The sequence below is a fragment of the Aspergillus chevalieri genome, chromosome 8 (assembly GCF_016861735.1).
Source record: "Aspergillus chevalieri M1 DNA, chromosome 8, nearly complete sequence".
In the NCBI taxonomy this organism is placed as follows: Eukaryota; Fungi; Ascomycota; class Eurotiomycetes; order Eurotiales; family Aspergillaceae; genus Aspergillus; species Aspergillus chevalieri.
This window is the reverse complement of record NC_057369.1, coordinates 146,124-172,211: the sequence shown is the minus strand read 5'-3', so window position 1 is coordinate 172,211 and position 26,088 is coordinate 146,124. Positions and strand designations below refer to the sequence as shown.

At 48.2% G+C, this 26,088-nt stretch overlaps 9 protein-coding genes across 9 annotated transcripts; 1 reads left to right on the top strand and 8 right to left on the bottom strand.

The window, feature by feature from the left end:
• Positions 1 to 255: 255 nt before the first annotated feature.
• Positions 256 to 1,110, bottom strand: ACHE_80049S (uncharacterized protein; the record flags this gene model as incomplete). Its single annotated transcript, XM_043283377.1, has 1 exon — positions 256 to 1,110. One exon carries the CDS (start codon positions 1,108 to 1,110, stop codon positions 256 to 258), a length of 855 nt encoding a protein of 284 aa, XP_043140662.1.
• A 6,102-nt stretch (positions 1,111 to 7,212) lies between these two features.
• ACHE_80048S (uncharacterized protein) lies at positions 7,213 to 7,755 on the bottom strand (the record flags this gene model as incomplete). The annotated part of the gene is made up of 1 exon (XM_043283376.1): positions 7,213 to 7,755. One exon carries the CDS (start codon positions 7,753 to 7,755, stop codon positions 7,213 to 7,215), a length of 543 nt encoding a protein of 180 aa, XP_043140661.1.
• Positions 7,756 to 8,140: 385 nt separating this feature from the next.
• Positions 8,141 to 9,707, bottom strand: ACHE_80047S (fungal specific transcription factor domain-containing protein; the record flags this gene model as incomplete). Its single annotated transcript, XM_043283374.1, has 4 exons — positions 8,141 to 8,494; positions 8,545 to 8,833; positions 8,880 to 9,276; positions 9,326 to 9,707. The coding sequence occupies 4 exons, from the start codon at positions 9,705 to 9,707 to the stop codon at positions 8,141 to 8,143; spliced, it is 1,422 nt and encodes a 473-aa protein (XP_043140660.1).
• A 1,814-nt stretch (positions 9,708 to 11,521) lies between these two features.
• ACHE_80046S (F-box protein) lies at positions 11,522 to 12,853 on the bottom strand (the record flags this gene model as incomplete). The annotated part of the gene is made up of 1 exon (XM_043283373.1): positions 11,522 to 12,853. One exon carries the CDS (start codon positions 12,851 to 12,853, stop codon positions 11,522 to 11,524), a length of 1,332 nt encoding a protein of 443 aa, XP_043140659.1.
• Positions 12,854 to 13,425: 572 nt separating this feature from the next.
• ACHE_80045A (uncharacterized protein) lies at positions 13,426 to 14,333 on the top strand (the record flags this gene model as incomplete). The annotated part of the gene is made up of 4 exons (XM_043283372.1): positions 13,426 to 13,640; positions 13,708 to 13,902; positions 13,969 to 14,136; positions 14,192 to 14,333. 4 exons carry the CDS (start codon positions 13,426 to 13,428, stop codon positions 14,331 to 14,333), a joined length of 720 nt encoding a protein of 239 aa, XP_043140658.1.
• A 1,152-nt stretch (positions 14,334 to 15,485) lies between these two features.
• On the bottom strand, positions 15,486 to 16,769 carry ACHE_80044S (FAD-dependent oxidoreductase; the record flags this gene model as incomplete). Its single annotated transcript, XM_043283371.1, has 1 exon — positions 15,486 to 16,769. The coding sequence occupies one exon, from the start codon at positions 16,767 to 16,769 to the stop codon at positions 15,486 to 15,488; it is 1,284 nt and encodes a 427-aa protein (XP_043140657.1).
• An 833-nt stretch (positions 16,770 to 17,602) lies between these two features.
• On the bottom strand, positions 17,603 to 18,184 carry ACHE_80043S (uncharacterized protein; the record flags this gene model as incomplete). Its single annotated transcript, XM_043283370.1, has 1 exon — positions 17,603 to 18,184. One exon carries the CDS (start codon positions 18,182 to 18,184, stop codon positions 17,603 to 17,605), a length of 582 nt encoding a protein of 193 aa, XP_043140656.1.
• A 7-nt stretch (positions 18,185 to 18,191) lies between these two features.
• On the bottom strand, positions 18,192 to 19,712 carry ACHE_80042S (fungal specific transcription factor domain-containing protein; the record flags this gene model as incomplete). Its single annotated transcript, XM_043283369.1, has 3 exons — positions 18,192 to 19,208; positions 19,259 to 19,382; positions 19,435 to 19,712. The coding sequence occupies 3 exons, from the start codon at positions 19,710 to 19,712 to the stop codon at positions 18,192 to 18,194; spliced, it is 1,419 nt and encodes a 472-aa protein (XP_043140655.1).
• Positions 19,713 to 20,182: 470 nt separating this feature from the next.
• Positions 20,183 to 20,962, bottom strand: ACHE_80041S (uncharacterized protein; the record flags this gene model as incomplete). The annotated part of the gene is made up of 3 exons (XM_043283368.1): positions 20,183 to 20,700; positions 20,771 to 20,845; positions 20,893 to 20,962. 3 exons carry the CDS (start codon positions 20,960 to 20,962, stop codon positions 20,183 to 20,185), a joined length of 663 nt encoding a protein of 220 aa, XP_043140654.1.
• Between the last annotated feature and the right edge of the window lie 5,126 nt (positions 20,963 to 26,088).

Below are 26,088 nucleotides of genomic sequence, written 5' to 3'. Positions count from 1 at the left end.
CTCCGTTTATTTGAGGTTTGAGGACGACTATTTGGATCGTTATTGATTCCCGCATGTCAATAAATAGTTTGTGATATGGAAAGCTGTAGTAAGATAAAAGATTTCCCACATCCTGATCGAAATTAAAAGTACTTGTGCCTCCACTTTTTCACCCGCCGCTTTCGCTGTGGGTGCGCCACACCGATAGGATATTCACACCGATAGAATAATAATATCATATACCCTTATATGGATGTCTAATAACACATGTTATATTCATCGGTTTTTGTTTAAAATACTATCAATAGTTTCCTGGTCGGCATTTTCATCAATTCCCATCATCCATAGCTCCAATCGGTCATATCTGCGGTGAGTGGTGGCCAAAGAAGTCCTAATAGACTGTCCAAGTCGCCGCCCTTCCTTCTTTTCTTCTGCCTTCTTTCGGGCACCAATTCGCCTGTTGGCATCCTGCACTGATAGTACACCAGAGTGGCTAAGTCCAGGAACTTGTCGACGAGATTTTGGCTTAGATTGGTGTGCTGCAGCTTTGAGATATCGGTCCAACTCCATGGCTGTTTGATCACTGGATTCCGCCTGAGTTAGACCACCACTAAATATCCTCTCCAAACGCCTATTTAAGCCTGGTGATAAAGCAGATAGATGACCATCAATCTTATCCAAGGATGCCCGAGCCTTAGAGATTTCTTTCCGGAGTTGCCTGATGGTTTTAGGAGAGCTCTGGGCGGAACCACTAGAGGTAGAGTCACCATCCCATATTTGTAGATCTGGAATGGGCTCTGCTTGTTTCTCCAGATCGTCCATAACAGGAGAGGGGTCAAAAGGGAAGATTCCACAATCTCTAAAGGCTGATTGGATAGTATGGGTCTTGAATGTCTCCTTCCGAATACCTGGTAGTACTGTAAGGAACTCCCGCTTCTCAAAATCACTCCATCCAAGTATAGCAGCCTCAGTGACAGCCTGCCCATGATAGTGTTTGTACTGTTTAAATGGCTTTCCATCTAAAGGCTGCAAAAAATGGGTTGCATGTGGTGGGAAGGAGTAGAGAAGAATCCGATTCTTCTCGCAGTATTCAATGAATTCATACGTGAGGTGAGATCCATGATTATCCATAAGAAGCAGCCGATAAACACCAGCCTATTTAAATAAGAAATAGTTAGCCTTGACTGCTATGTGATCAATAAAGAAAAGAGTCTAAACCCACACATCGCTGCTTAGTATGCTTGTCGAAATGTTTAATCCATTCAAAGGCTATTTCATCGGATATATAGCCATTTGGTGAGACGCCCAGTATCCAGTTTCCTGGCATATCTGAATGCGTATACCAGTCCTCTAGATGGCCCTTTCCCGGGAGAATGATGCAGGGAGGAAGGACCGATCCATCTGCAGAAATACACTCCACAACAGAGATTAAACCACGAGAAAAAGAGGCACCAGGATGTTGCGCTCTTGATGGATATTTAGTGATTACCACTTCTCCACGGCCCTGGCCCTCCATAAAGCCAATTTCATCGAAATTATAGAGGTCCTGGGGCTGGATCTGATACTGTTTAAGGAGGATCTCTAACCGATCATACCAGTTCTGAATTATCCCAAGATCCTGAGATTGTAGGCGCTTTGGATCCCTTGGCCTTTGTTTAAGCCGTGTATATTCAGGTCCTAAGCGTTCAAGAAAGCGATATGGCCATTCTTTGCTGACTTTTTTGGGAGGGATAGTTGGGTCCGTATGGGCACGCTGTAGGATCAAGTTGGCACTTTTTTCTATCCTTTTAGCTGTTGGAGGCACTCCAGCTTGATCTAATCGCTCAATCCAGTGTTTGAGTGCATTCTCCTGATGCTTATCAAGTGCATAGTTAACTGGCTTGGTAGAATTTCGCCCAGGTAGCCCTTTGACGCGTCGAAGGAGCCGTTGGTAAGGCACATCAAATGCCTCTGCTAGAGGGCGAATTTTTTGTGATTTATCGCGTTCGTACGTGGCAATGGCATTTTTAATTTGTTCTTCGATATTTTCGCGTTCAGTAGGCATGGTAGACGATGTCTATTGAATAGTAAAGATGATGGGTATGATGAGATGGATTTTTATTCTATCGGTGTGAATATCCTATCGGTGTGGCGCACCCACAGCGAAAGCGGCGGGTGAAAAAGTGGAGGCACAAGTACCATATACCTGTTACAGACACCAACACATCAATCTCACGTGAGAATGCGGGGAGACAAGGCAGAATCATTGGACAAGAAAGGAAGAAAGAAATGCAGGAAAAGCAGGGATCAAGCTGATATCCGATGGACATGTCACGTGATCATCTACTCCAGATATACCCCCAAGGGAGTAGCCGAAAGAGTATATATCAAGACATGGCATGATTGGATCGACCCAAAATATACTCCTGGAGGAGTAGACGCAGGAGTATACTGTCACGGCGCTCTACTAGGATAATGGAACGTCCAACTCATGGGTTCTACCTAGGTAGCTATCGACGAGAATAATCAACATGAGAAAGGAAGAAAGGAGGTAACGCCATATTTATCAACAAAGCAACAAAGCAAACAACCACACCTCACGTGATAAGCAACCAACGTGACCAGGCCGTCACATTACCCCCCGGCTTCAATAGGCATTGTCCTCAATGTCATGGTCAACCACAGGTAAGAACATATGAGAAAGCAACAATACATGAGACACTTGAAAAGAAAACGCATGGATGACATCTCCAAAAATCAGTCATCAGTCACCACCATCATCAATACCATTTGTCTCCAGCTTCGCAAGCATCTGCTGATTCCATGATTGTTTGGATTCCTTGTGTGCCTTCATGGAACAATCTTTCACCCAATGATTAGAGGAGCCACATCTCACACAGGATCCTTGTTGTCGTCGTCTGTTCCTTTCATCTAGGGAGGTGGACGCTGCTGACAGGGAGTTGATATTGATGACGCTGAGGTCCATAGGATCAGACTTGGTGTGAGAACCAGATTGGTGTGATTGAGGGTGGGAAACATTGGTGGAATTTGAGCTGAAAGAATGACTTCCCAATTGTTGCACCACGCGAAGGAATTCGATGTAGGATCTTGGAAGATTTAGTTGCTGGTTGAGGCGTCCTCGGAGAGTAGGATTGAGGCCTTTCCTGAACGCTGAAATCTTGGTGACATCAGGCCAATCTTTGCCCTTTGCCTCATAAAGAATCCTCTCAAACTTGGCGATGTAGGCTGCCACAGATTCACCACTGTCCTGCTTTAGGGCTAATAGATGATCTTCAGCTTCTTGAATCTTGTTGGGGTTGTCGTAAACCAGAGATAGTTGATCAAGGATAGTGTTGTAATCCCAGGTGTTGGTGTCTTCTGCGTAAGATAACTGGGGAAGAACTAGAGCTTGGACTTTGCTTTCCAGATTCAGATAGACATAGTAGAACTGAGCCACTGCATCACCAATAGCTGGAGCATCAATCCTAAGCTTAGCCTTCATCGAAGCAAGCCAGGTATCAAACTTCAAAGATTGTCCATTGAATTTCTCGGGATCGGGGAGGCATGGCTTTGGTCGTTGAAGTGGTTTGGGTTCGTTTTTGATGGATTCGATTTCATTCTGGAGGGCGCGGATCGTAGAAGAAAATTCGTTTCGGAGTTCTTGAAAGGGGTCCATGATCTTTAAGAAAGAGATCGTGAGCTTGAATCTTGAAAAACTTAAGTCTTGAGAACTTGAAGGGGTGCCAGCATAGTCGCAACCACTGGACTTCTTGAAAGTTGAACTTGAATATGCCAACAACAGAAGTTTCAATCCTGAGCTCTAGAAACTTAACTGAAGCAGCGCTTGACTTGACTTGAGGATGAACTTGAGGATGGAAACTTGAATGGAGACACTGTTATAGCCTGGCCAGCTCCCGAACTGCGGCACCAGCGAATCCCTTGAAGGGAGAAGCCTTTGGTATTTCTCTCCCTAAGGTATAAAAGGAGGATGTTGATTATTATGTCACGGCGCTCTACTAGGATAATGGAACGTCCAACTCATGGGTTCTACCTAGGTAGCTATCGACGAGAATAATCAACATGAGAAAGGAAGAAAGGAGGTAACGCCATATTTATCAACAAAGCAACAAAGCAAACAACCACACCTCACGTGATAAGCAACCAACGTGACCAGGCCGTCACATATACCGGGAAAGATATATAAGGACGCTCATTCATGTACTTAGCTTAGTTCTTCGCGATCAATTCAAGTCTTACAGGATTGGTTACCTTCTAGTTTCTGACTCGTCCGCACTTAACCAACAACCCAGTATACGTACTCGGTTGGCCTTGTTTCTCTATTCGTTACCTTTATTGTTTCTACTTGTTGACTATCTTACGGAGCCTGGAGGGGGCGATATACCCATCAACGCATACGACATACCGAACCGGACCCGGAGGGGCATTGAGCATACAATTACTTGGAAGACACTTAGGGTAAGTGTCCAGTCTCGAAATATAACTAACTAGAACCCTAGGTACGATACGAGAGAAGCCAGGTTGTGACAATACCATATACCATATCACGTGATCTGTTCGGATATCAACTTGATCCCTGTTGCTTCCTGCATATTCATCGTCAACCACCATCCAATAATTCTTTCTTAACTCCCCGCGTCATCACGTGAGTCTGACACGACGAGGTCTGTAACACACAGCTCTACAACAAATACAACATCAACAAATTCACTCGAAAGATAACTCTGGAGTCCATGAAATTAATTCGGCTCTTCAGAATTATAATCCCTGGGGTCTGGGTTGAAAAATGTTTTCAACTGATTACTCGTATCAACCTTCTAGTATCTATTCTTGAAGGCCTCGCATCAATGCAGGATTTAAACAATAAAGCCAGATAAGACCTCCAGTGCTGGACTTGCTAGACTTTCTTTCCAGTAAGATATGTGAAAGACACAATGGTATCTTAACATTGTTCGAACCAGACATTTCACTTGTGATCCTACTCAATTCAGCATGTCTGGCCGGACCAAGATCCTCTACGCTGGTCATGGCTTTAGAGGCCTGGAGAAGTCGAGCAAGTATAAGTTCAAACTAATTTACATGACTTTATGTTCGCCGAGGTCACCTCTTGAGGTGGCCACTAGTCTCTGAATATACCGAAGTCGTGCAAAAGAATGAACATGTCAGAACACACATGTACACCATTCCTTCATCTTCTCACAAGTCGGATCATAGGAGAGTGTACCGGCCTGCTGATGACGAGCTGGTTACTTCACTGGCCACACCAAGCGATGGCCAAACGGAGCTAGCATGCATTCTGCCGAACCGCAGGCAAGAGTCGACCTGTCTTCAACTTGGTCAATTACGTACACGCTAATCTTATCCACGTGGAAGACCTCATGGGTCAAGGGCTGCGGCATAATTTGTCCTGTTTACGTGAGACTCACCGAAAATATCACATTAAGTCCAGGTAAAATATAGATATGATAGCAAATGGTCACAAAAATGAAGTGTCATCCGCATAAGAATAGTGATTGGTGTCTCGGAGGTAGCCAACCCCGAATTCACAGGCCGAGCGATGCGAAAGGGCTTTTTGAGAATACAAGTTTGATGACTTAGAACAGATTCCTGTGACTATTGTTCGGATAGATAGCGCCATTTGTCCAGGTCGCCTCCGCCAGAGTGATACCACGATAACCCAGGCTATTCCGTGCAGACCGGAGACTGAAGACTGTAGACACCTTGCAAAATCTCCTATGTTGCACCGGTAATACGGTAATGTTCATACCAGAAACATGAGTGATTACTTCTGATTGATTGAAGGATCGAAGCCGATTGACAACAAATTTAGGCCGAGCGATAGACTTCTAGCGGTCGTGCAGGATACCACGGATGAATTATTGACTGAGGGATAGATAAGTGTCATTTTCAGTGTGCTTTGTTTGTTACTGGTTTACTTCCCCTGGTTTTTCTCTTCTATATGAAACCCCAGGCGCTATCGCCATTACGCTGTCAGTAGAACCACATCTCAAATCCACTAATCCATTGGCGACTTCCTGCCGCTTTCCTGACCCCCAGATTCTCCAGAAGCTCTCACTTTCGGCCCGTAAATGGGAGATGCTCGGACAGAAGCAATTGATCCTCCTGCATGAGACTGATCACCAGAGAATAAATATACAGTTTGCTTCATAAATCGTCATGTGGGATCGATCCATCATCGGGGCGAGCAGATGATGGATCGGAGCTCATGCCGGGTAGAGAGAATGTTTATATTCAGATAAACATAAAGGCAGAGCCTATATGAGAGGATATATGCGAAGATCTCGTTATCACCGGATCCAAGTCAGTGTACATTACCGGGAAAATGGAAGTAAAAACTGTGCCGGAATTGTTCAGACAAAATTTCGCATCGGAGGAATGCTAGGTGAAAATCTCCTTACCAGATGCCTGCCTACCTTTTGCTTGTGAAGATAGAATACTGAGGTAATTGATCAGCACAATAGGCTTTGACATGAATCCTCATCGGTGTCAGGAGCCAGAGCTTTGGCAATGGGCCTGATGTTTACCGCTATCAACGTTCAGCTGTGTATGATCACTCATCAAACTACTCCGAAGAATATTCTGACTGCGCAGTGGTAGATAGCGAGCATCCTATCTACCATCCTTCTGCTCCGTCCTTTCTCTGCAATGCACAGCGATCTTGAACAAGCTATTGCCGCTCTCATGAAAGCAATAGCTGCCGATATTGGCGCTATGGATTCGCTCGAGTTTTAGAACTTGCTTAACGCATTTCGGAACCAGGAAAATGGCGTTCGGAGAGGACTCGGAATTCAGGATGCCCGCAACCTGGACCCTAAGTTGTATCTATGTGTGCTGGTACGCCAAGGTCAACCCGGCCGCAGGCCGAAGCCTGGAGTGACCGTAGAACCATGTTCAGCTTATTTCTGTCCGTTTCTACGCGTTTACCATTGAATAAAATTGTATCCGGTTTATTCAGAGCTTGATTTACTCGTTATATTTATATCATCCGGTCCTTTGAGTCAAAAGCCTTGTCAATATATGTGTTCGCGAAGAGCAATCTTGTCATTCTGTCTCTTTTCTGGTGTGCGGGCCGATTCAAACGGTTTATCCGTGGGTTGTTGTGCGTGAGGACGCGTTCACAGTATTCTATTGATATATCATGGACAAGTCGATAGCAATATAGAGAATCATATAATTCACGTAAAGAACACCAGGAGCATCCTATATCCTTGTAGCTCATCGAATAAACTGGTCAACGTAATTCGCACCCAATCCAACCCTCTCATAATGCGTCTTTGCACTTGCAAGCTTCGAGAAGACATCTTCCACCCCAACCGGCTTTCCATCAGGGTCAACGTAAATGTACGCCCCGGTAACATGAAACAGCGTTACCATCTCCTCGACGCCGTCCGGAACCTCGAGCGTGTGGATATCACCGGGCGGCTCAAATGCATGACTCCCCTCTGTCGCCCACCAATCATGCTCGAGGTAGTGCCATTTACCGCGGAGAGTTGTCGCATGAACAGGGCCAGTATGCCGATGGCGCGATAGGATTCCTGACTTGCGGACACGGAGGAGATTGACGAAATATCCTTGTGAGACGGCAAAAACAAGAGGTCGGAGCCAGATATCGGGGGCCTGGGAAACCCAGAGTCGTTTGTCGAAGTCCAGGCTCAAAACATTCGGGATAACGAGGTCATTTGGGACGTTCGGTAGAGGTTCGCCTTGGTATGGGACAGCGGTCGCTTTTGGTCGTTGATCTTGGGTTGACGACATCATGTAAGTTTTATTTAGAGCCTTTTAGACTGAGCAATTGCAGTTCTGCTATGTTTGTATTCAATCGGCCAAGTGACATTCGTCAGCACAGTATGGATATGGCGGGGTAGTTTGTGGAGATGCCGAATCGGAGAGTCGACTCCAACCGAAGCTTCGGCGTAACGACGGAATTTTTTGGGATGGCAAAGTCTCCTCAGTTGGAAAAGCTAGGCGAGAATTGCATCGTAGCAGTTGATACGGGAGAGAAGGATAGACATCTTATCTCAACTTGGTTCAGGATTTATCGGATAAAGGCTGGTGGTTTCGTCGGAATGGGGAGTCTATGGCAGCTGAGAGTTCTCGGGTTGAATCTGGAAGCATTGAACAAGAAGACCGCACCCAGGCCATGTTACACTTCCGGCAAAGGATCCAGCGACGGATGACCCGCCATGTTATCCCAGAACGCAAACTCAGAATCCCAGAGATCCTGGTTCAGCAACGCCGTCCAATCCTCATTTCGCGACTGAGGAGTTATCTTCGAATGCACGGAATCAAGAAACCTCTGGATAGTTTGCGTTGCCTTGGATAGTAACGCGTAGTTGGGATCCTCCGGTCGAATAATTGTTCCTATCTCGACTTCGGCAACGAATACGTTGAGGTCTTGGATAGTTTTTGTCCACGGTATCGGAGTGCTTGAGTTGTTTCCTTGCCTGAGCATCGCGAGAAGTAGGATCCCGGCTGCTGGAAGGCCAAAGTGGGCAACCTTTGATGGTTAGTGACATGAATTGGGATCTCCATGTATTAGGTACTTACCTTCCAAATGAGACTTGTTCCCGAATTCACAAGTCGATCCCGGAGGAGAATGGTTTCGGTAACTAAGGAGAGCATCTCTTGCGCCACCTCTATGATTGACACATTGGGCTCAGCTGGGCTGTCCAGCAGTAGAAGATGCACGAGAAACAACACCTGCAAATGGTTGAGTCGCACACTTGCTACGAAATCTCGCTCAAACGGATTCCCGGCAAACTGTTTCAGGCTGCCGTCTAATCTAAATTGCGGAGGTAGTGAGTCCCATTCAGCTCTGGCTTTCTCTTGAATCGCACTTTGTCCATTAGCTTAGCTCATTATTACATGAAATGAAAACATACGTTGCTCTTTCGATATATGTGTCGTCTTTGACATCACGGAGCATCTCCATGATATCCTCTTTCAACGAGGCGCAAATTACGGACCAGCGCGTATCACCACAATACGTAGCCTTAATCTCTTCATCTCCATCGGCATTAGGGGTATGTCCATAGGCCAACGTCTCAAAGCCAATCCAGCTCGAAGGGAGGTGAAGATGACAAAACCGCTTGCACATTCGGGGAGGTCGACCAAGGAAAATAGCCAAGTTTTTGTCCGCGGAGTAGATTCTGGCAGAGGCAGTTTTGCGCATCTCTGTTAGGAATGGAGGTACGTCGGGCTTTGCTTCGAGGTTCTCGTGGTAGCCCAAGGCGAACGTTGAAGAAATCACATCTCCGATTCTGCGCCACGAATGGTAGCCTGGTTTGTTAGCAATGGAGGCAGTAAACACAATTTGACGAACACTCACTCTGATCTCCATCCACGTGGGAGTGGACGATGAAGTTCTCGTATTGAAACAGGAGCTGTAAGTCGTTCAGACAGTCCAAGGATAAGCAAATGTCCAAGATATAATCGCAGAGTTTCATCGCCATGCGTCGAAGAGAATATTGTCCTTTCTCCGTTGAGTATAAAGAGGGGAAGAACGACACGTCAAGGGTAGCCCGACTGACGGCTGAGAAGAATAGCCCCAAGGTTTCCCACCGAGCATTTTGGTGTAGGAATTGAGCGGAGAAAGCGTCGAGTGTTGAAGATTGATGAAATTCCAGAGGCCGGGCGGAGTTCTGCAGCAACTGTCGTGCATATGCCAAATGCCAGTTTCCGTCCGACATGCAGGCATGTAGATGATGCATGCTTTCGGTACATTGTGCAACGAAGGGTCCTGTAAGAGCCAAGTTGACTCCTTTGGCAAGCCAGAAAGAGACCAGCTCGATTACTCCTTTCAGTGGGAAGGCACTCAGCAGCTGTCGGAGAGTATCCGCGCCCTGCTGTATTAAATGATCGTCGCCATTTGAGTGATTACTCTGTGTAGTTCGGAATGTCTCGCGGCGATCACTCTCTGGGGAGATATGGCTAAAGATAGCAGCATGGCTCGAAGAACCAAGGTATCCAGGATTCGGATACGGGGTCTGTCGGGCGTTGAACAACGGTGACTCCTTTGGGTATCGCAGACTGTAGAACCTTTAGTAGTGGTCTCGGACAAAACTGAGGGCTATCTAACCTGTTCTGTGGTTCAACTAATGGAGACGAAACGCTTGTATGTCTTCGTTTGAATGGTGAATCGCGGTAGATGCAGATACCGGCTTGGTTGGTATTGCGACAGCGAGTACATACCGGTCGTTTGTGATCGCAGGCCAATTTCGCCTTTCTGCATCGTTCACATGCTGCCAACCGTGAGCGCATAATGACCTGTCCCTAGTCCGTTTGTCGATTGTTCCTGAATCGGAGCCGTCAAGATATCGGAGAAGATTTTGCTGATCGGATCGGAGATCGGAGAATTTTATTATCTTCTCCGATCTCGCCGAGGCCACCAACATTCACTCTCTAAATAACTGAATAATTCCTTGGCGAAGGAGCTCTTCGTAGCATTATTTTCGCAATATTTGTCCTTGCAGAGAGCAGCGGTACCGCATAGATTTGGTCAATTACATACACGGGCCTCTTCTCTTAATGGCCTTGAAACGGCTTGTTCTAAGTTTCACTGGGTCATAGCTTCAACGAGCACGTCTAAAAACCGGCATCTCAACCAGTAGTCAATCCTCTCGGCTTATAGACATGATGCTACGATGAATGAAATTGATGACCTTCTGGAAGATCAGTTTAGCTGGAGCACTCGTCATGCACACTCAATAATAAAAACTTGGTCTTTTGGATGAAAATATTTTGAAAGAATGGATTATATCGGCAGACGAGCGGGGTATGGCACCTCAATTCAAGATTGTACGCCGAATGGCTGCTATTTCCCCAAGAAGATATCGGGGTCAATTGGGTTACCCGTTTTATCAACCGACATGAAGATATTCGATCTAGATACACCAAACGGTATGATTATCAGCGTGCTTTATGCGAGGATCCAAAGAAGATTGGAGAATGGTTTGGACCCCCCCCCCCCCCCCAACCTTCTGAGCGAGTTCCCGCACTGCGGCAAGACAGGAGTTGGATTACCGGGCCTACCTAACACAGCCAGACCTGGTACTTAAGGCAGTGCACTTTATGCTTGACACAGGCCTCCTAAGCCAGTTTCAGACTCTACCAACCACATGTCGAGTCACAACAACGGACACGAAGCAACTGGCAGTATAGTGCAGCCGAGGCTAAACGCTTGCAGAAGTAGGGAAGGAAACGAGATAGTATCCAACAGGCCCATGGACCTTCGTGGCCATGGGAACAGCAGTATAAAAACAGTAGCACGGGACATACAACATGCGGAATAACATATCAGGATGTATGTAGAAAGGCGATGATGTACATAGCGATTACCACTACGGCGGCTTACCCTGCCGCCACTCGGCCTATAGGGCTGACAGATGCGTGTATGAACAACAACAACAACAATAATAATAATAAGATCTTTTGATTATGTTTATTCTGCTAAGCGTTCTCCATGACTATAGGGACAGTTTATCTGAAAAGCAACATACATCATCATTATCATCATGGCTATAAATCAGTCCCTGAAGGCCTGAGACCCAACCCACGAATATGGCTTTCGGCCATAGACGTAGGCCTCTCGCTCCTCCGGAGTCTGATATAGCACCGACAACTCCAGTCCTGAGATTTCGAATTGAACATCCTTCTCCGTTGACTCAGAGCAGAACCCCACAATCACCTTTCTCAGATTGGGAAATCGATTCTCGCAGGCAACCCCAACCTTCTGCAGGTGAGGAATGATCCGCGCATCGGCGTACAATATGGTCAAGTGCTCTATTGACGCCGGAAGCACGTCCACTAGCTCTGGCCTTTCTCTATCAGCCTGAGGATTTGCGGGATATGTCTCCATCGCAGCAGACTGTGGATGCAAGAGCCCCAGCAGACTGTGCATACCACTCCGCAGTTTCTTCAATCTTGTGAATTGTTGCAGTTCAGTCCCCATGTACCATTCGCGGGCCGTCAAGTCGTACCAGGACTGCTTTAGCCGGTCATCGTCGTACAGCATCGTGAGCTCCTCGAGCGTGTCTTTATGACGCTCGAGCTCTTTCACGGCCTCCTGCGGTTTGAAATAGTCATCGTAGTAATCGACATTCCCGAAGGTATAATTGAACGTGCGGAGTGTTTTGCAACTCTGCGCGAACACCCGCATGGCATCAGTTCCCATACCACTCTCGAGGATGTGAAGATGCTCAACTGCAGATGAGCCCTCTTTGAATCGGGATGGACTCATTGTCTCATCATTTAACTGCACGATTTGCACCTCGTGCGCCATATTAAGAACGCCTCCATAGTCCCGAACAGTTCCCACGGCACAGGAAACGTCAGTGGTCTCTATGGAGAATCGTTGGAGCTTGTCAAGACCGGAAAATTTGCCCGAATTGGCGTGGCCAAAAAGCTCACATATCAGGTCGCAGATATCAGGTCGGTATAGGAATAGATTCTTCAGATTGGGTAGCTTGCAGAGTAGAAGAGCCAGCATCGGATCGCTGTACCCTTCCTTTATTCCCTCATTTAGGCGATCTTTGAATTCGTCAGGAAGTAAGAGGTTCGAAACTGCCGACTGGAAGGATTGGATGTCGTCCTCTGAGATTTCGCGAGGGTCATCTTCGGATACATTTGATGTGTGAAGCTCCTCAACATGCTTGGCTCGACCTGGGTTGGTGACTATAGCTCGCAAGAATGCATTGTAAGGTTGCTGGTTGTAGTTGCAGTAGCTTCTCCAGAGACGCGGGGTGGCTTGTTGGTGGATTTGTTTGCACGTCCGAGATAGGCGAGAAAGGTCGGATTTGTTTAGGAGACTGAATATGGAGTGGAGAATTTCCACGGGAATAAGAGAGAATCGTGTCATATTGTCAGGTTCAGTGTGAAGTTGTGAAGTTGTTTCAGTGGTTGAGTATCTCCCCTCATCTTATCTTCGCGCTAGTTAATTGCTGCGCCACCCCAAGGTTAAAAATAAAAAAAGGGACCACGCCCCGGGCGGGTTGAGATTCAGCCGAAACAGCCTAGCGGGTGGGGGCTGTCAGCCTGGGGGAAGACTGCCCTGGCCCCCACATATCTGCTCTAAGCTAAAGCAGGTTATGATCGACTATGAATCGAATCCTGCGGCCTTCTTTTCCACTGATTACAGCACTTGTGTAGATCGCGTGTAGCTACAACACAGAAATATGCCTGATCCTTCGAAAAGGCATCCGGCCCCAAACAACGCCTCGCTGAAGATGAAGATCAGGTACATTTTGCTGAGAGACCCGGTGAAATGGGTGAGCCTGCGTTTCAACTCATGCAGACCTATCGACCCAAGTTGCATAAATAGGGGTCCAAAAACCTCGCTTTTCAGGAATCATCAATCCCTTCAGCTACAATTCTCACTATACATCCTTTCTCAAGTTTTATTTCACCCTAATACAAAACACAAGTCGCAAGATGAAGACCTCCACTGTCCTATTCGCCCTTTGCTCGCTTGTCGGCATTGAACAGGCCATTGCCGCCCCGGCCAGCGAACTACAGACACGGGCAACTGGAACCGGCAATGATGACTGTGACCCGATTCAGGGAACACTCAATATTCGCGGTGAAGATGCTCTCACCTACGATGCCGACTGCTGGGCGATGCTGTGCGGAGGAAAAGATCCAGTTATGTGAGTGAAGAATATATGTGACATGCTTGTAAAAGACAGGTTGACTAATTTTATTGGGGCAATGCAGGCAAAAGATCGCATCAAGTTATGCTGATAAGCATCGTCAAGTCGCCGCTGGAAGCGCTGCCTCCAAGCAGCCCTTCAAGAACCCCTCGTCAAATGGCATCAAGGCCCTTCCGCCCACTACTGCATGGGGTCTCAACCAGGACTGGGATTCAGCAGAAGAATTCCCGTTTGCATCCACGGTCAAGGGTGGACAAGGGTATGTTCAATTGAGATCCACTACATTTGATTTAGCCAGGCTTGCTAATGTCATGGACCATTATAGTGCCCTTCTATTCCCAGCGAACAAAAAGTCGCAGGATGAGCAAAAGATTTCGCTTTCCGCATTCTACTCCTCCAACAAGATCAAGGGTTATGACCCGGCCAAGAAGGGCCAAGCTGGCGCTGAGGATGGAACATGGTTCACTATCAAGAAGTTTACCGGCCCAGTAGGGTAAGATACTCTATCCCGCTTGATAGGAGCCTTTATACTAAGAAAGCATGGACAGACCGTACTGCAAAGCTTACAATGATGATGATATTAGCGTCTGCCACAAGAAGACTGCGGATCCCCGCTGGGGCTACGACCCTGCTGAGTATGCGTATATTTATGATCACGCATCCAAGACTTTCAAATACCAAGGAAAATAAATTTCTGAGCTGCTACTCTTGCAATGAAGTCCAGCAAACAGCCTACAGTCGTGGGATGAATATTTTTGTGATTCATTTTGTATATCATGGATCTCTGCAGCGACGACCAAGACGCATCCAAAATATCTACAGCAGCCCGCGACGACTCAGCAAATTCCAACTGGTCGATCCTTCCCTTCATAGCTGAACGTACCTGAAGAACCCCTACCCCCACCATTCTTCAGGCTGTTGAGATGACTGCGGGAGAGGTACAACTATTTCAGACCAGCATGACTTAGGCTGAACTTACCTGGAAAAGGGTTATCCGATAGATTTCACCGCAAAGTCCGCCTTGAGCACCGGGCATTTCATGTCAGGAGATACTGTGACAAAATGGACGTTGTAAAATATCCCCTGCCTTGATATAGTCATTTGACCTAATGCATTGCTCTCATTCAAATACAATTTCATGATATTCTTCCATATGGACATTTATTCAAAGATCTTCCATCGTCATGTTCCCTTGATCAATAGTGATTAAAATGTAGCGAACATAAGATACCTGGAGAGCGCAATCAATGATATTCCAGTGGAAGAATGCTTAACTTATGCCAAATAACTATTTTGAAGTGTATGGTTTTGCATGGACACATGATTATGCTCACCCAACCATCATCACCCTTGAGCAGCAAAGAGGAAGGGCAAAAATAAATATTTCTTAGTGAGAAGGAAAAAAAACATACAACAGCCGGGATTCGCTGGTGGTCACCCACCCAACTACTAACCGGCCGGCGTGTGGCTTAAGTACGGCTGAGCGGACGGGAAGCCCTGTTCTCCACACCCTATGGTCGTATGTACTAGCTTTTATTGCAATACCGGTTGATTTGTGGTTACGACACCAGGGATGAGCCTGGGTGAATGCACTATAGAGTGTGAACCATCACCCAACATCAGTTTCTGTCCTACACTAGTATACTGGCTCTGCATGTTTCAGATTCAAGTCTGCGCATGGAAATAAAAGCGGTAAAAAAGGCAAATTTAGAAACTATATCTATACCCATTCTTCCAGTCGGCTGCAAATTAGATCATGACATGGTAATAAATCTCTCAGAAAATACAATCATCACCCTGGAAATGACAAATACAAGAACTCGAACAGAATATCAGAAAAGACTATTGGGCATCCTTGCGAAGCCACTCGTCCACCATCTCATTAAAGTCAGACTTGTACAACCACTCCAGCTCAAACGGTTTGTCATCCTCTGCATGTTCCTGACCAGCCGGCTTGGGCATCCGGCGCTTGTCAATCTGCGCGTTCAACGCCAGCACTTTGTCCACCCGTTCCTGGCGTCCTTGCTGCCAGATCTTCAGCGCCTTCTCGAGAAAGTCCTTGTCGCACTTGGCCACGATCAGAGCGTAGGTGTACACGTCTTCAAAGGCCTGGTTGATACCCTGTCCGGCCGAAGGTGGGATTGCATGTGCCGCGTCACCCAGGATCACCACCCGGCCGTGGGTGGAGCTCCACTTGTCCAGCTTAGGAACTACATAGAACGGCCACAGGTTAATCTTCTCCGGCGAGATCTCTGACACAGCCCACTGCACAATCTCCGGGAAGTCGCTGGCGCCCTGGCGTAAAAAGTCGATGCACCACTCCTTGTCGTTCATCAGCTGGTTCCATCCCTCGCAGTCCAGCTCGGGCGCCCGCTTCTGACGACCAATCAGCACCTCCGAGCCATCCTGTTGCTGGGGCGCAATGACGAATGCTCCGTGCTGCCTGTTCATGATTGTCACGGGTAGGTCGTATCCCTCGGGCACATGCAGCTGCTTTGTGGGCACCGCAGCCGTCACACCCATGGCATTGGTGAATTTCGGCTCGAGCTCAGGGTACAGGTACTTGCGGACCTTGGAGTGGATGCCGTCCGCGCCGACGAGACAAGTGGCGGTGATGGTGGTGCCGTCGTCGAACTCCCAGGTGACATCGGTCTCGGTCTCGGACACGACGCGGACAAATTTTTTGTCGTAGTGGATGGGGATGTTGGCCTCGGCAACCATGGCGGAGAGCTCGCGGATGAGCACGTGTCGGTAGATGCGCATGCCCCGGTATGAGTACTTTTCCTCGTCGCCAAACTCGTACTCGTCAAAGGGCTGGTCGGCTGGCGAGCGGAAGTAGAGCTTGTCAAAGTCGTAGCCCTCGTAGCGGATGCGCTCGTACACGCCAAGCAGGTCGAGGATGCGCAGCGCATTGGGGGAGAGCATGATGGCTCCGCCAATGTTCAACGGAGCGGAGCGGGCCTCGTAGATGGTGCACGGGATCGACTGCTGGTGAAGGGCGAGGGCGAGAATCAGACCCGAAAGGCCGGCTCCGATGATCGCGACATTCTCAATGCGGACTGGCTTTGCTTTCTTGAAAGGGCAGTTGCCCGTCAGGATCGCTTGGATGCTTGCGATGAGCGGCATTGTGCTTGTGCTTGTGTTTGGTTGTAATGCTTGTGATGAGGGTGATGGGTTGAATCATGACGGGACTCTGGACACTTATACACCATGTGTCCATACGATACCTCCATCATCATTATTGATTTCCTGCATCGCCTCCAGCCGCCGGCAAGTCTGTACGTTCTGTATGCATTTTCGATGAGGTGAGCTGGGGCCGGAGAGTCCGGATCCGATGTGTTCGGATCCGAGGATATATACCTCCGGCACAGCCTCTCGGGCATTGGCATCGAATATGGACATATTGGCCAAACATAAGCTTAATATGTAGTTTATACCTATTTAGATAATATAGTACAGCACAGGCTTCGTCAATACTCAACCGTAGGTTATTTGATCTATTGGCATGCAATGGTATCTCTTATTGTCCCTCTATGACATATAACTGATCCTGCCAGGTATAATAACCAACCAACTCCTGAAAAGTGACTTTAATGCCATCCAATGCTGTATTAAGCGCGGACGTACTCGGACAGGCCAAGGCGACCACCACAGTGTGCCCATAGCAATCTAATTCGTAGAAAGATAGATGTTATATGTTCCACGAGAATGATTCATCTTCAAATGAAAACGGATCACCCTGGAAATTATTAAATTCGGTAACAAGTGCGGATGACTCGGCGAGGAAGTCTGGTAATTGAGACTGAGAGGTGGGTGCAAATTGCGGGTCGGCGGATGGGAATATGGGCTGAATGGATTGAAGCTGTGGCAGGTTAGCAAGTAAATCGAAAATGTTGAGGACTTTAAAATACCATATGCGCAAAGTCGGCCAGGTTATATGCAAACGACTGGTCGGCAACCTAGGGGAGTAAATGCTGCCGACACGCAGACAAAGCTTTGGTTGCCCCTTCCTGCATCCACCGTTCTTTCATCTGGCCTAATTCACGAGCTCGCACCGACTGCAAAACCACGGCAAGAAGTAGAACGTCCTTGAGATTGCTGCCGGTTTCACCGATTCTGCGTGTCAGGCCATCGAGTGTATTTTCGACCGTCCGAGTCAAGCTGGCCTTGGTATGAGTTGCCGCCCGTGGGGTTGGAGAGGAACCAGGCTGGGGTTGAGGGGGCGAACTCAAGGCTGTCGACTGCTGTTGAGTCGATAGCTTCATGTATCCGCAGACGCCCAACGCCGCCCACAAAATATCGTTTTTGCAGAAGAGTTGGAAGATGTCCCAGTAGGAGGTCGAATTGAAAACGTCAAGGTCGGCCACGCTAGGGTCGAAGTAGTCTTGATATGACAAAATGACAAGTGAGGATTCTAGGCATGATTGCTGGATTTCAAAGAACGCTCTATCGTCACGGCTCTCGCTCATGACGATGGGCCGGTAGAGACAGAGAAGAGGTCTGCGGGTGTAGACGTCCAGGAGGACGCGATTCAACAGCATCGCTGGATTATCGCCACTCTTTGGGGGCTTGTTCCAGTTTCAAGGGGGACGGTATCAGTCGTAAACACTCTTCTAACCGTCGTCCTTGCTTGACAATCTCGCTCAGATCCACACCCGAACCGACTGCCCTGACCAACATCATGGCCCGGATACGATGGGGCAAGGACATGGCCAACGTGACCTGGGCGAGGGAGTCGGTCCATTCATGCACGTTTTTGGAAGGCGGAAGGTCAACTGCCGAATCGTCAAAGTCGCTATCGTTGAGATTGGCTGGAGTAAGAGGACCAAAATCGATTTCGGGAATCGTAACCGGCATGCCGGATTCGATCGACGCCTGGAGGTCCATTTCGACAATCGTTATCCATAGTCGACGCCGTTGCTCGATTTGAAATGCCGATAATTCAGCATATTCGGTGAGATTCAAGTGCAGACCCATGACCATGGCAGAGCGGACAAGAGTCCCCGTTTCTCTCCACAGTTCTTCAGGTGCCACAAGGCGCAGACGACGGGCGAGTATAATGAGCGCCTCAACCTGTAGCATTGCAAGCTCCGTCCGTTCCTTGCGACCGAGTTTCCGCAGCCACAGTCGGACAAAGTTCACTGCAGGCATGTGCAAGTATTCCCATGAGGGAGTATGTTTCGTTTTGAACCTCTGGTCCTCCAACGGTAGTGCGACTGCCAATACAGCCGTAAGCTGCGGGAGAAAGCCACCCGATCGATAGATTTCATTATCGGGATCCGCCCAAAATTCGTTGTACTGGCGAATGAAAGTAGGAACATGGAAAGTCCTCGGTGTCTTTTCAAAATTTAGAGTGTACAACCCCAACAACTTATCACACACCCCCTTTGGAGGGAGATAAGTGCGAAGCTGCTGCAACTCTGGGGAACTTTCCAGATCTGATATTGACTCTGGCGAACTCGGCGACAGCTTGGATTTACTTTGGAGAAACCGTACCTCTTTGGCCAATCCTGCAACGGTAGGATCTTTGGCGCACTGATCAATGAACTCTTTTGCTTCAGAGAACTAGGCATGTCAGTAGAGCAATCAGACGGCGAGCGGCAAGACCAACTTACCTGGTTCAAAAGGGTGATTCTGTTGTTCTGGCCGTGATATCTCGTTCGAGTTCCTTTGACAACTAGAGTTCCCAAGAACGGCGGCGAACTCGCCAATTGGGTGATGTCGCCTGATTGTGGGCTACTGTATACTGTTAGCGCTGTGTGGAGGGATATACCAAGCGTCTCGAATATACCTAGAGCTCCGAATCGGGACATCTCTCAACAAACCCAGATTCGCCGGTGATTTGACAGAAAGAAGTTCCTCCAACTTGGCCAGCCGGAGCTGGAGATCCTCTATAATGCTAACTCCTGCGTTCCTTCCAGGCTCCACTCGATGGTCCGGATGCTGGTCGACCGCCTCAGAGCCGAGTTGCACACGCTTGGCCTTGGGCAGGGCATCCAGACTGGCCGGGCTCTGGTTGTACATGCAGTCGGACGGACAGCCAGACTTGATGCAGTTCTCACACGGCATGGTACGATCGCATTTGAGCTTCTTCTCTCGACAGCGCAGACACGACACACCGGCCGTGGGCGCTTACGGGTTTGTGTCCCGTCCATGAGCTCCGCGGGGGAGACGCGGCTAGAAATGGGAGTCATGACTTGTGATCATCAAGAAACATTACGCTGGTTCACCGATCTACCGGCACCTGCCGAGAAAATATTAATTGTCGAACTGGCTTGAATCTGTCGGGCAGTGTTGGAGACGCTAAGCTCATACGGTGGGGTGGAGGGGCCAGATGCGGCGATGCGCCTGGTACCTTTGTCAAGATCGAATGATCGGCATAAAGGATCAAAAACATCGTTGCAATTTAATACGAGAAGCCATTTGTCTAATGGATATAGTCACATACAGCCGTGAAACAAGGGGAAAATAGCAAAGAAAGCCCATCCCAAGAATAACCAGCAAGTTCAAACCCCGTAACTCCGCCTCTGGCCCGTCATCTAGTTTGTGATCATTGGGGCCGTGTTGTCCCATTTGGTGGTCTCTGCCGCATCGACGAGCCAGCGGGCGACACTGATGCGGCTCGTGCTGGCCATCAGACAAACCCCCTTGCCGTCGTTAGGCCAGACCTTGACCTCCGTTTGGTCCGTCTCGACCAGACGCGAGGGGCGGACCATGACAAAGTCGACGCCGCTCTCGCGCACCTCGCGGTCGGTGTGGTCGTGGTCCTCGTACTGATGGCACATGTTGGACTTGCTCATAAGCAGGCGCAGCACGCAGTGCATGTTGCCCCAGGACTCGCCGACGCCAAAGGCCTGCAGGATGACCGTCTTGCGGACACCGAATTGTTTCATGGCCTTGACGACGTTGGCGTTGCAGTCCGCCATGAGGCGGGGCGGAGAAATGGGGGCCGCAAAGGGGCTGTCGGTGGCCCGAGGCGCATTGAGAGTCACGATCACGACAGCGGGGACATCAGCCTGGAATGCGGCTAGTACGTCGTCGAAATTGGTGGGAGTGCCTGCGGAATTAGAATTAGTCAAGATCGTCACCATAGTTATGTGAGAAATGCTTAGCTTAGCTTAGCTTACCTTTGACGATCTTCAGGCCGGGTCGGGCATCGCCCATGGTCGCAGGATTTCTGGCCAGAGTGGTGACTTGGTGTCCTGGCAGGGTTAGCGATAATTGAGGAGAATGGGAAAGCAAAGCCTACCTCTGTTCAGGAGCTCTTCAATGACGAGCTTGCCGCATCGTCCAGAACCGCCGATAACAAGAACCCGCATTTTGAAGGATTGGGTTGATGGTGTTGTAGATTTGGGTTTGATTTTGCTTGCTGTTGATCGATTTATCGATAGACTGACTTATTGATTGATTTATTGCAAAGGCATTGGATATTTATATTATACGACTGCTGCTGGAGACTCTTCTGGATAGTCTACAAGAGGGCGATCTTCGGATCCGAATTCATCTCCGGTCCGGATGGCCCCCGGCCTCTTTGGGTTGGATTTTTAAATCCATGGGGTATAAGCCCTAATGGATGTAATTTTAGATAATTAGTGATTAATCGGTTGGACGATTTGCATAGACACATTAAGTAATTGTGGATACATAACTACCTGCCAAACAGTTTGTCCGTCTCTTATAGTATAGAATAAATAAGTCTAGTACTTCTAAGGGATAACTTATTCACTTCTTTGGGCCTCAAGCTGGGCTATATCTGCTGGAGCCTTGCCCGCGCGAGTTTATTTTCATAAGCACTGTTTGGTTTTGCATAGTCCTGCTCACCAAGCCATCTCCCTTAAGCAAGGATAAGAAAGGGCAAAAAGTAATTTTAAAAAGAATAAAAACATACAACAGCCGGGATTCGCTGGTGGTCACCCACCCAACTACTAACCGGCCGGCGTGTGGCTTAAGTACGGCTGAGCGGACGGGAAGCCCTGTTCTCCACACCCTATGGTCGTATGTACTGGTTTTTATTGCAACACTGGTTGTGAATGCTCCTCTGCAGCGGTGGGTCTCATAACCCCGTCTGTCTCCAGATCCTTGTAGAGCTTGTCTCGTTGGTGTCGCCATTTCCGGCATTCAAAGAGAAGATGGTGTATTAGGTGTAGGTATGCCCCAATTGCTGCATGCCCTGACTTCAGTTGAAACTAGCGGCTTGCCAGGTGCTTGGGAGCTAGTGCAGCTGTAGGGTCGAGCCGCCAGTTCTTCTGCGGCCTGTACATTCGTTGACCTTGTTGTGATTGCTGACCGAGATCCTTAGCGAGCCATCTTTGCTTCTGCGTTATAACGCCGTTGGTTCGGGCCCCTTCCTGGAGGCTTACTGGCTGCCTGCTTTGCTGGCTGGTCAGCTCTCTCATTTCCTTCTACCCCTGCGTGTCCTGGAACACATTGGATGGTGGCCTGACGACATTGGGCGTGTAGTCTTAGCTATAGCATGTGCTTGGATCACTAATGCTTGACCTGGTCCTGGCTGGGTGTGTTGCAGCCTCGCAATGGCGGCTTGGGAGTCCAGCAGGATAGTGACTGGTCTTGGATCTCCCACTTTCTCTACTAACTGGAGTGCTTGCACAACTCCAAGAAGCTCTGCATCAAAGACCTCATATCCCTTGCCCAATGGGAACTCCCGGGTCTTCCAGGCTCCCGGTTCTTGCCATGCAAGTCCTGCTCTGCACCTGCCATTCTCCAATCTTGATCCGTCTGACCAAATTGCTAGTCCATGTGACGGCTCACATATGATAGCTCATATGGCGGTTCAACACTACGGCAATGGATGATACATCACAAACACCATCCAGTCATGTCGCCAACAATCCTCTTATAACCTCCTCATTATCTAGATATATTTTCTCTTCTCTTTTCTTCCCCAGATTCGATATTCTCGTTGATGGCTACAATAGTCTAGATAGGAATTCAGTTCGTTATTATCTACTATTCCGAGCCCGTGACAGCGTTAATATACCGAGTCACCCAATGCTCGCCAACATAGGCAGTCTGAGAGGATAGCCGTGCGGACAGTAACAACTGTGCCAAATAGCGTACAGTAGAGATTTGTAGTGGTAGGCCACGCTGGCCCATATCAATGATCCATGATGAAAGTGTCTTTTCTTCAGTAGGCGTCAATTTTCGGCCATTGGCAATAGATTCCTTGCGGCATGTGGTTCCATTGACTCGGGTCTTGAAGGTAGAGAGAGGTACTGTTACAGAACTCGCTGTATCAGCCTCACGTGATGATACAGAGTTAAGACAGGCTCATTGGATAACAGCTGATGGAGAATATGCAAGAAGGAACAGGGATCAAATTGATATTCGGCGTATTGGTGATGAGGATCGATCGGATAAATAGTTGGCCCGAGTAGCGAGGTCAGGAGATTCTTATAGTCAACGTGTGCACACATATTGTAGATTAAGCACTCAATCAGCTACATACGCGCATACACGTTCGATAGACAATATAGCTCTACCTTCCGCTGGTCCTCTCCATATAGACCTCGTTAGTCCGGAATAAATCGACTCCCGATTGCCCTCTGAGCTACGATCCGAGAGACCCCGTTTCATTGGTTATGAGCCCGGGCCTGCCCAAGATATTTGGATATATCGACGCCTAACCAGCGTGTGGCACCCCGGGGGTTCTATAGTCGCTTAACATCTTCTATAGACCGATCGATACGATTCCGACTACGGGCCTCACCCTCGATTAGTTCCCTACACGATTATCGGCCAGTAATCTGCTCAGCGGAGCCTATTGGGTTGTGAGAACGTCATAATGGTAGGGACTAGCAGTGAGAGCAAAATGCCATCAAAGGAGCCGTTAGAGGATCCTGGCATAAAGATCTACTCCTTCAATATCGAGAAGCTGAACGAGGAAAACGCTCGATACTGGTTCTATGCAATGGAGAGTCAGTTAAAGGTCCAATTTGCATGGCAGGCGATTGATTACTACTACGAAGTAGGAAAGGAGACATATAACCAAATACGGAAAGACAATTTGAAATGGACGAAGGTAGATATGAAGGCGGACATGATTATTCAACAAGGCCTTACTCCCACCATTGTCCTGGAGATCAAGGACCTGCCAAATGCCGGCGCGAAATGGGACTACCTGAAAGAGGCATACCTGAAATCATCAAACGCGATGAAGGCCATGCAGTTGATGAAGATGGCCAATTGGTATCAAGGTTCCAATGTGAATGCCAAAGACGCCTACCGCGAAATCGAACAACTAGGACGCGAATTAATTGACATGAACGGCAGCAAAAAGATCGATATTGATGAATTGGTTGTGATTTGGTATCTCCGTGGCCTGCGGGAAGAGTATGCAATGCTCAAAGGGACTGTGATGAGCTCAGATGTTAACCTGAACAAGAGCTATGTGCTCAAACGAGCAATAGATTTTGACCAGTTACGAGGCGGACCAACTGAGAAGGCATCAAGGATTCAAAAGAAAGGCACAAAGTGCTTTGCTTGCGGGAAAACTGGACATCGAGCAAGGAATTGTCTGAGCAAAAGTGATGATCATGATGCTAGCGCTGATGAAAGCAAGCGCCAAGGTGGCCGAGATGGCCGGAACAAGAAGCCCAATCGATTCTCCAAGCAGAAAGGGAAGTCTGCAAAGGAAGGAGGTAGCATGGCTGGCAACAACAATGATGATGACAATGATGGCGGATACATGAGCGAGTATGGTACTCGTGCCATTGAGGTGGCAGACATAAGTGAGGAAACTGCTATGCATGCAGCTGAATGTGCTGTTGAATATACTGCTGAAGATGCAGGTAGCTGCGTTGGAGATGGCCATGTGGATGAAGATAGTGACGTGCAAGATGGCTTCACATGTGAAGAAGCCCAATTCCCTGAAGAGCATGATGCTTGTGCAACAGAGGATGTGCAAGCTAGCCCCATCACTGAATATAAGATTGAGTGGGCCAAATACATCATAGAAGGAGCACACCGAGTTAGAATGGATCCATCAAGATGGTGCTTTGACAGTGGGGCTACAAGTATGTGCTCTGGCAATCGAAGCATTTTTGAGTACCTTGATGAGACTAGCCGAGGTCATTTGATTATTGCTAGTGGTACTGAGATGCCCATCAAGGGACGAGGGATCGTTCGATTCAACCTGCCAAACGGCATGTCAGCCAGGTTAGGTAGGGTGGTGTATGTGCCAGGCCTAGCAGAGAACCTACTGTCATTAGAGGTTCTACATATGGCTGGCTTTCAATCAATTGGCTCTAGAAAGGGGTATGTGCTCAAGAAGGATGGGAAAGTGGTAGCCCAAGGAAAACGAGATGGACGGACCACATACTTGCATTCAGTCAGGCACGTCAATGCACTATTTATTGGCCCAAAAGCAGCGAAAAGACAGCAATACGCCCGAATGGCCCTATCTGCCGATGAGCAAACGCGAATGAAACAGGAGCTCATTCATCGACGCCTTGGTCATGCAGGAAGAAGCCGATTTAACACCTGTGTTGAATATATGGAGCTAGATGAGCTGAAACTGGGGAAACAAGACCAGTTGCTCCATGATAACTGTGAGGTGTGTGCAAAGGCCAAGAAGGTGAAGAAGCAAAGCCATGCGCCAATTCCTAGAGCTAGAAAGCCGCTTGAACGAGTGTACATGGATTTTTGGGGTCCAAATCGCGAAGGAATAGGGCAGGAAAGGTATTACCTGTCATTGATTGATGATTGCACGCGATATTCATGGATCTTCATCAAGATGGACCGAAGGGCTGAAAGTGTAATGCACACACTGGATAGTTGGCTGCGCCAGGTTGAAAGGCAGTCAGGGAAAGTGCTATTGGTCATCCGTACTGATAATGCTGCTGAGTTTGTGGCATTGAGACCATGGGCAGAAGAGAAAGGCATTGAACTGGAATTTATTGAGGCTGAAACACCAGCACAGAATGGTGTGGTGGAACGATACAACCGTGTTATTATGGATATAGCGCGCGCCTTGTTGATTGACTCTGGTATTAGCAAGCGTTATTGGAAGTATGCTGCTGTCACGGCAAATTACCTGAGAAACCGGACATTATTGGTGAAGAGGAAAGAAGATGGCCATGAGAAAGTTGACAAAGATGAGAAAACACCATATGAGCTATGGCATGGGCATAGGCCTGACTTGGCCCATCTTCGTGCTTGGGGTTGCCGAGTGCTCTTTTATCATAAACCAGAGAGCAAGTTGGAAAGCAGAGCAATGGAGGGCACATTCCTGATGTATGGGAAGAGCAACAAGCAGTATTTAGTATTGCCTAGAGGTGGTAGTGAACTGAAGCTGGTCACTAACCCCGAGTTTCGAGAGCGGGAAAATGGCTATTTGAGCGAACTGTCAGCTGGTCAAGTTGACATACAAAGCCTGCTGACCAGTACTGTTCTACCTGTTGGACCACCTACCGAAGCGCCTGCTCAA